Raw genomic sequence first — 9,685 nt, 5'->3', positions numbered from 1 at the left:
GTGAAATGTCGGAATAAAAATTTTAGTAGCAATTTACCCTGGTGATACATTGTTAATTTTCGATGTTATTCCATGGAAAAATAAATTTCAGGTAAAATAATAACGGAGTAACTTTATCACTACGATCATAAGAGTATTATTTATTGAAATAATAGTAATACAATGTTTGCTATTAACGCAGTGACGTTACTTCGGAGTTGTCTCCATAATATGGATACTCAATGAGAGGTTATCAACGGAGGTCTTTTTGTTCACGACGTTCATCACTACTTTCCATATTTTTACACAAGGAGTCAATCACTGAAAAATCAAAAAATCATGTCCTGCTGCTACCTCACATCATCGGACCCTCTATGCTAAGGTCCCCTGAATGAATCTAAACTGAACAATTCACAGCATAGTAACTATTATGGCTGATGAGCGGATACTGAGATCTGGGGTCTGATTCCGATCGCTTGTGACACTGAGAAGCGAGATGGGAGCTTTTGTTTTACATTGTGTCAACATAGTAAACAAATGACAACTATCTTACTTCTCACTGTCACAAGCGATCGGAATCGTGTCCCTGGTCGTGGACATTACGCTTTCATCGAAAACTTACGGTATGTAAATAATCTGAATCTTTTTGAATCCATTTCATAACTTCGATCCTTCTCGAGGAATTCTTAATTTCATTTAACATTAATATGGTACCGTATTTTCAAGTTAAACTTATCAATCCCTTTATGGAATTATTTTTAAGATTGTGATGTCCGGATAAGGTGGATTATTTTTCAAGGAGAAATAAATAATCATCCCTCTGATATTAATGGATAATATAAATTATATTATCAAGAAGGTGTTACAGGTCTGCCATATTGATGGTAAAGGTGCGGGAGGTCGGTACAGTAGGAATTTACAGAACTTCAAATACTACAATTCCTCCCCACTTGATCAAGAGAAAATCAAATAAAATATTACATTATTTTTCTTTTAACATATCAATCTCATCAACTATTTTTTTTTCTCTCTTACATTGTCTATTACGAGATAAAGCTCGAGTCATTAATATAAATAATACTGCAAACATACTACATAATCAAATCAAAGATCAAGGCGTTGCACAGGCTTGGACACTCGGGTAGACCGGCGCAATTCTGGTACAACTGGTGCTACTTCTGGACCAGATGGTACTGCAGCTGGTGTATAAACGATTGGATTGGATGCTGGCGTAATTGGTACTGATGACTCTCCTGAAGAAGGCGTTGTTAAGAACTGAAAATTCATCCTAGAAACACTCGTCTCAGAGTGGGATAACTCTGTGTTCTTACTTTCACTTGTGTTACTTGACTCAGTTGGTAGGGAATAATTCTTCGTTTCACTTCTACTAACAATAGAAGGAACAAGAGTCTTCTCTATACTGGAAACCAAGTTAGTTGAGTTGATTCCAGGCTTCATCGGCAAATCACAAATTCTCAGATGATCGACATGACGTTTCCAGCTTCTGCCATCAGCAGTACGGATGGTATAAGTCACTGGTGATTCTTGGCGGACGATTTCACCTTGAGACCATTTTTTCTGCATAAAATCCTTGGCCATAATTACATCTCCGACATCAAAAGATCGAAGCATGGAGCCTGGTGCATAGTGCTGCTGTCGTACTTATTGTTGGAGTACATGGCTCCTCACGTTCGGTCTCATCAAATTCAATTTAATGCGCATTGGTCTACCCAAGTGTAAATCAGCTGGTGCGCAACCTGTGGTACAGTGTGGAGTCGATCGATAACTAAACAAGAAACGATTCAAAGCAGTTTCAATTGAAAACCCCTCTTCAACTAACAACTTAAAATGTTTTTTGAAAATTCTAACAGCATTTTCGGCAGCCCCATTAGATGCTGGATGATATGGAGTAGTTCGCACATGAAGGATTCCCTTTAGAAATGACTCGAATTCATCGGATACCAAACTTGGTCCATTATCACTAACTAGAATCGTTGGAAGTCCCCATGTGGCGAAGTACTCCATTAACATCGAAATTGTTTGTTTGGTGGTAATATCCTTCATAATTCTAACATCCATCCATTTCGAAAAAGCATCAATGATGACTAAAAACATTTTATCATTTACTTGTAAGAAATCAATATGTATTCTAATATTTGGACCTTCTGGCCATTTCCAAGAATGTAATTCTGATCTGGGTGGATTACTCGAATTTTCTAAACAATATTGACATTGCTTTGTGATTTTTTCAATATCACTATCAATTCCTGGCCACCAAACATAAGATCTAGGAAGAGCTTTCATTTTAACTATACCCATGTGGGTAGAATGGAGCTCTTTAAGTACCATACCACGTAAAGACTCAGGTACAACAACTCTTGATCCTAACATTAAACAATTACTCTCAAGATATAATTCTTTCTCTTTCCTCTTAAAACATTCTAAAAAATCATCGACTTCTCTAGGCCAACCATTTTTAACATAATCAAAAACTTTACTCAGACTGTTGTCTCTCATCGTTTCAGAACTAATCAGAATTGTGTCAATCATTTTAACTTCATTTTCGATGAAATTCAAATAAGAATAGTCATCTCTTTTCACAATTCCCTCCCCCAATAAAATCGGAGACCTCGATAGACAATCAGCAGTAACATTTTGTTTTCCTTCAATGTGTTGCAAGACAAAGTCATATGCAGACAGAAAAACTGCCCATCTCTGTACTCTCCCAGCCACCATTGAGGGTAAACTACGATTTGGATCGAAAATATATTTAAGAGGCTTATGATCCGTCTCTAATAGGAATTTCCTCCCCCAAACAAACTGATGACATGATTTGACACCGAATACCAAAGCTAAAGCTTCACGATCCAGCTGTGAATAATTTTTTTCAACTTGGGTCAATGACCTCGAGAGAAAAGCAATTGGTTTGGACTCATTTTTACCCACTACATGGGATAATACTGCGCCAATACCATTGGGAGAGGCATCACAAGTAATCTTAATGGGTAAATTTGGATCATAATGAATTAATACCTCACTTGAAATGAGTTTCTTTTTCATTTCCTTAAATGCCTGTTCATGTTTATCTAACCATGACCAATTAACATCCTTTTTAAGGAGAGAGTACAGAGATGAAGCAGTTTGGGCATAATCTCTAATAAACTTGGCGTAATAATTCGCCATACCCAGGAATCTCTTCAACTCAGTTACATTTTGGGGTGACTTTATCTCAACAATAGCTCGAACTTTNAGTACAGAGGTGAAGCAGTTTGGGCATAATCTCTAATAAACTTGGCGTAATAATTCGCCATACCCAGGAATCTCTTCAACTCAGTTACATTTTGGGGTGACTTTATCTCAACAATAGCTCGAACTTTGTCTTTCATCAGGTGAATTCCGTTTCCATCTACTCTGAACCCTAAAAAATTAGTTTCAGTCTTGAAAAAATCACATTTACTTAGCTTAGCTGTTAAACCAGAAACTTTTAACTTGTCTAAAACTGCTAGTAATCTGTCATCATGCTCAGACCAGGTGGAGCCAAAAACTAAAAGGTCATCAAAAAATACTATGACTCCAGAAATACCAAAAAGTAATTTTTCCATCAGTCTCTGGAATAAACCAGGAGCCGATGAAACACCAAAGCACAGTCTTTTATAGGCAAAAAGGCCTCTGTGAGTTGAAATCGTTGTCAATAATTTTGATTTATCGTCCAACTTCACCTGCTGGTAAGCATGACTCAGATCGATCCGACTAAAACACTTCCCTGTGTTAATTTTAGCTAGCAAATCAGAAATTCGAGGTATTGGATGTCTATCAATCTTCATAAACTTGTTTAAAGTCATTTTGTAATCCCCACATAATCTCAATTGTCCATTGGACTTAAAATTATTGCAACTACAGGTGTCGCCCAATCACTTGATTTTACAGGGAAAATTATATCTTCTTCAACTAATCTATCAATTTCGTTATCAACTTTGCTGATCATGGCGTAATGTAGTGCCCTGGGCTTAGCAAGAACTGGATTAATATCCTCTTTTAACTCTAACTTGAAAGTACCCAGCTTATCTGGCTTAATTGGGTCTGTACCCAATTGATCTGTCAAAACCGTTGGAAATTTCGGAGACTAACTGACCTTCAGTTTGTTCACGCATATTGAACTTATATCTCTCCGTGATGACGCTTGGTTTGGGCTTTAAATGAGTTGTCATCATATCGACCAACTGTTCACAAGTTTTGTTGCCAGGTAAATCTGGAGCACTTAAACTTGAAATAAGGGCGTAACCCTCAGGACCCAATAAATTAAGGAATAAATCCTTCCTTCTGCTCTCCGGAATTGCATTACCACACATGTAGTGTTCAAGTCGACGTAACCACTGGCACCAGTCCGTAGACCTCAGGTACCCCTCAATGGATCCAACTGATGAATTTCGACTTCGGACCTGACTAGTTAGCTCCGCTATCTGTCTCTTTTGAACGTCCAATCTGCTGTCCATGTCAGCGATGAGCTGATCTTTTTCATTCATGGATGCACTTGCATACTCTTTTAATTTCTGATCTCTAAGAGCTACTTCAGCTTTTAGCTGTTCAATTTGCTGTTGTAGTCCTGCGGCCATGCTGATTAATAAAGCTGACCACGAGGCGCAATGTGCACACTTTAATATTTGAGTTTTACTCACGTAATTTCGAAAGAAAATCGAAAATGCTTTTATCCTCGTCGCCAATTGTGATGTCCGGATAAGGTGGATCAGTTTTCAAGGAGAAATAAATAATGATCCCTCTGATATTAATGGATAATATAAATTATATTATCAAGAAGGTGTTACAGGTCTGCCATATTGATGGTAAAGGTGCGGGAGGTCGGTACAGTAGGAATTTACAGAACTTCAAATACTACAAAGATAATTAATAAGTTTGCGTGATTGCGCATACGAGTAATTGGCGAAATAAAATTTTAATACGACTATGAATTGATACATTTGTCTCATCTAAAAAATGTAAGAGATCTCACGACTTCGTCAATAAAGTGTTATTCAATAGGAAAAAGAGTTTTTTAATAGTTGATCCATATCAAGAAACAACATTTTAATGATTTAATTCAGTTCAGAATTGCAAAAAATTTGTTTTAAGAATTTTTTAGCTCAAAAATTATGACCCTGAAGTTAGCAACTTTCCAATAAGACGAATACGTTGACACAGCATATCTGGTGGAAAAATCTTAGGAAATTGAAAAAAAAAAATTAGTCGGTTCGGTACAACTAAATCTATTCGTGAAGTGCCCCAGAAATGTTTGTTGATGAATTAAAGGACGAAAATATTGATTCATAAACTATGAAAAATCAATAAATTGATTGACACCGAATATCTTCACCAAATTTGAGTTTAGACAAAAAAATCAAATTCTCACTTTCGGAGCTCCACAAAATGATGTCGTGATGTTTTTTAAAAACTATTTCCCATCCCCCATGGCCAATATATTCGCTGATACTCAATGCAACTTTGTCAATTCCTGTCAAATCTGTTAATGATTAAATCGAAAAAATCAAAATGATCACGTTTTTTAAATGGAAAAATCTTCTCGTGATGATTTTTAGTTTTTTCTTTTGACAGTTGCTTCATATTTTATGCACTGTTTATTTTATGATGAAACATTGACAGCGAATATTATGGAGAGTGATTAGTGAATATGCAAAAAAAGAGTGCATATTCCAAAATATCTTGAAATCTAACCGTGAGAACAATCAAATAAATAATCCTCAGCGCTTTAGTCATTGGAAATCCTAAAACTCCGAGGATAGAAGGCTTCAACACTGGATATTTTCACTAATTATTATGCGATTGGGAGGAGAAAAAAAATACGACTCGTCGTAGTTGGCATCTTCATGTGAGTGTCGTTTTTATTCCTAGTTTTGCAATTCGCAGATGAAAGATAATTCAAATTGATAATGCCTACATATTTACATTCAACTTATTTACATTTAGCAATAATTATCAACAAAATCTGAGTGAATGGCGTTAATGGCGATAATTATTGATCAAATTAGAATGCGAGTCATTGCTGCGTCTCTCCTAATTCACTTTCAACTTAATGAGAAAAATTCGGTGCAGAGATCACAATTAAAAATGGATTTGTCGTCACTCAATTCCTCCTCATTCATGTTGAGATAATCGAGGCAAGAAAATTCGGCCCACCTTTCGCACCGTCCACATTGGACCCAAGTCTGTTCCCTCACCATCGATTCATCCCTCCCGCAATACAGACAAAGGTCACCAACGTCTGCTGAGTTCACCAAAATGCCCTCCCTTATTTCCCTTCGCCTTTCATCCGGATTGATGAGCGCATCAATCTGGTGAATATTCCCAATGAGAATCTCGCGGATGTAGTGCAGTACAAAAACTCCACAATTGTATGAATCCGTCTGCTGCGGATGAGGAGGCACTTCCACAGTCCATTCCTTTTGTGACATTGGAAAGACCTGTAAATCAATGACTAATTAATATTTATTAATTCATAACTATTTTTACAGTTCTGAAGAATTTTACCTTCTTGTAGCACTGGATGAAATTGTTCACGAATGTTTTCTCCTGTCTGCTCATACCGTTTTTACCAGGATCAAGGAAATAAATTAGGGATTGGGTTACATCGACATGTATCAGTACCCAGTGGCAGCTACCAATATTCAGGGGGAGAAAAATCGATGATTTCCCGTCCCATGAGCTACCGAACTGTTTATAGAAATTTGGAGGCAAAGGCTCCCCATTCTTCGTGGTTCTACGAGTTAAATGTGTAGATATTTCACAGGGAACGTAAGCCACGTCGTCACTGTGTTCACAGGACCTTATCGTTATGGCTGCCCAGTAGTCAATAATATTATTACTCAGCCACCCCTTCTCGAAAAGAACCTGGTAATCCTCGGACATGATCAAAACGTTTGCAGTTGGTTTGTGAAGAGCATTGGTTAATGCCACAAAAAACGAGCGTGGTGGTCTAGACTGGCAATAGTAATTTGTAGTTGCAATTGTATGATTCTCATGGAATTGCAACTTCTTCAGCATCTGTTGCTTTGCAATTCTCTTAAAAGATGTTGCCTGGTGGTAATTGGTCCTCGCTTTTTTCCCCTGAGAAGATCCACACTTCCAATATTCTCGAGACTCGTCATTGTCTGGCTCGTTCACTCTCTTCTTATTCCCTTTACTGCAAACTTTTGGAGGTGGCAATCCAAGTTCGGTGTGAACTGCCACCACGTGATCGTAAGTTCGACTTATAAACCTAGAAACTTTAATATTCTTCTCGCCCTGGAGTTTCGTGATCTTGAAACGGTTTTTAGCGGAAGTATTAACATAGTGATTCTTCTCACGAACAACGAGGACCGACCAGAGAGGAGCATAGGGAAGAATTTTTTTGAGTAAATGATCAGCGAATTCCAACGATTGGTATTGATTGCGTTTCCCTCGTTGTTTGCAGCTTTCGATGTTACTCTTAACTGTCTCACGAATACTGTGGAAATGTAAGAAGAAAGGGCTCTGCTTGTACATGGGCCCTGGTTCAGCGTCGTGTTCGTCCTCAATATCATCTTGAGTGGTGAGAACTTCATCGATGCCTGCACGATAAGGTTCTGAGGATTTGGCAAGTGCTTCGAAAGCTTCAATAACTCCAGTCGTTTCAATAGGAGAATCGAGGATCGTAAATAAAGCTCCAACATTCGTTGTCATCAGGCTTAGATCATGACTGTGCACTGTTAAAAAAATTTGACCCGAAATTCTAACAAAAATGTTGGAAGTTTTATTCACACATAGTGTGGTAAAATTACAACACTTTTTTTACAGTTATCATATGAGAATTTTCTAGGAAAAAAAAGGAATACTCGCATACACGAATATTGTAAAATTACTACATAAGAAGAGCAATTCTATTCCATTCGTGTTGTAAATTTACTACATTTACCTGTGGTAATTTTCCAACTTACTTAAATGAGATTATCAGAATTTTGCTACATAGGACTGTAGTAATTTTCTCATACCGGAATTACTATTTTACTACTTGAGTGCAATAATTTTTATTTAAAATTGTATGGTAAAAATCATAGTTATATTCGGATATTCTCATGTAGGTATTGGGATTTTTTTTAAAAATAATTTTCAAATATGAATAATGAACAAAACATTACAATTCTCACGATCAACACCAATAAATTTATTAAGAAAAAGTATTGAGAAAGTAAAATCAATCCATTAATATTCGGAAAAGTCATTAAATTATTTCATAATGTTTCATAATTATTTTTGTTAAATGGAAATTGCACATAAATTCATCATGAATCTGACTGAAATTAGTCGAAATAATAATGGCACTCAAACTATCCCTAGCAAAGATCTAGCAAGAATTTTTTCAGCATAATTCATTGATTTCCCATTTTAATTTCCTCCGTTCAAAATATGCTGATATGGTGAGCTTCATGCTTTTAGGGATGTTCTATATATTGCTGGAGTCCATCGATGAATTTCTTGACTTTCAGGTCAAAAGGCGTTGCCTTCTGTTTTTTTGATGCTCTCTTGTGTCCAGTTTTGGGATTCATTCTGAGCAAACATCTGGAATGCAGAATTTCATATTTTATATTGTGAAATAAGCATTTTGGCAATAACGACAGATGAATCAGGAATTTCCGAATGACTCAACAATTATGAATTATTATTTCTCTAAATATGATTCGTATCTACATATATTTCTTTGAAAAAATACCTCTGAATGAATTCCAAAGTACGGGAGAGTGTGTCTGGGTACAGAACTCTGAAAACGTAGTAAAGGGAGAACAGCAATAAAATTCCATCAAGAACTCCGTTCACTGGGATCAAGATTTTCTTGTCCAGTGCCACTGCGTGTGTTGCAGTCTCGTCATAAAGTGATCGCCCTGAGAATGAGAAATAGCATATTATTGCCTGGGATGTCATTATGGATCGCAAATCTGGTTCACAACGACATTATGTTTACCTTTTATGACAAGAACAGGAGTGAGGTTCGGAATGTTTTCCAGGAGTTGTTCATCCGTCAAGTTCTCCTGAAAAAACGAATTTATAAATGAGTTAATACAGGCCAATTAATCAAGGACAATTATTCTATATGAAGCACTCTGGTCATACTCACTTCTTCAAATCGAAATAACTCATCTTTTTCTTGAAAATGAAGAACGATGAGTCGAAATATGACTGATATCAATGGAATTTCGATTATATCCACAGAAGAAATTGCCATTCAAACTTGCATGTAATTTTCTGTGGCTTGAAAAGTCCCGAATTTATTTGTCGAGTAATCGCAGAACCTGCACTGGAACATTATGATGCCTGAAGGAAACAAATATAGATTTCAATGTTTATTAATTCGGTGTACTAACAGTCCAATCTCTACATTAGATGAAGCTGCGATAGTTACATTCACGGGCTCTGTACAGGGTGTCTCATTGTATTTCATATGTTATACACTACGCGGGAACCATATAAGAGTGTGATGACTAATTAAGGACTGTATATATCGCCGGTGAGTACAGGATATCAATACCTCAGAACAAATCAATTTTTTTTTCTTCGGCTAAATGAATTTCTATGACTCCCGGCACCTATGATGTATTCGGACTGGGAATCACTACAAGATTACAACAAAAGCAGTCTTTTTTTCATGATGAAAAGATCCACTTGGGCTACAATATTGTCCCCC

At 36.7% G+C, this 9,685-nt stretch overlaps 1 protein-coding gene across 1 annotated transcript; it reads right to left on the bottom strand.

Annotated features, from left to right (window-relative positions):
* Positions 1–8,146: 8,146 nt before the first annotated feature.
* LOC107042088 lies at positions 8,147–9,257 on the bottom strand. The gene is made up of 4 exons (XM_015262959.1): positions 9,119–9,257; positions 8,966–9,032; positions 8,717–8,885; positions 8,147–8,565 (listed from the first exon to the last, which is right to left on the bottom strand). Exons 1-4 carry the CDS (start codon positions 9,224–9,226, stop codon positions 8,439–8,441), a joined length of 471 nt encoding a protein of 156 aa, XP_015118445.1. The 5' UTR covers positions 9,227–9,257; the 3' UTR covers positions 8,147–8,438.
* Positions 9,258–9,685: the final 428 nt, after the last annotated feature.

The sequence above is a fragment of the Diachasma alloeum genome, unplaced genomic scaffold (assembly GCF_001412515.2).
Source record: "Diachasma alloeum isolate Michigan unplaced genomic scaffold, Dall2.0 Dall_scaffold_00412, whole genome shotgun sequence".
Classification (NCBI taxonomy): Eukaryota; Metazoa; Arthropoda; class Insecta; order Hymenoptera; family Braconidae; genus Diachasma; species Diachasma alloeum.
The sequence above is the reverse complement of the archived record's forward strand: the minus strand, read 5'-3'. Positions and strand labels throughout refer to the sequence as shown.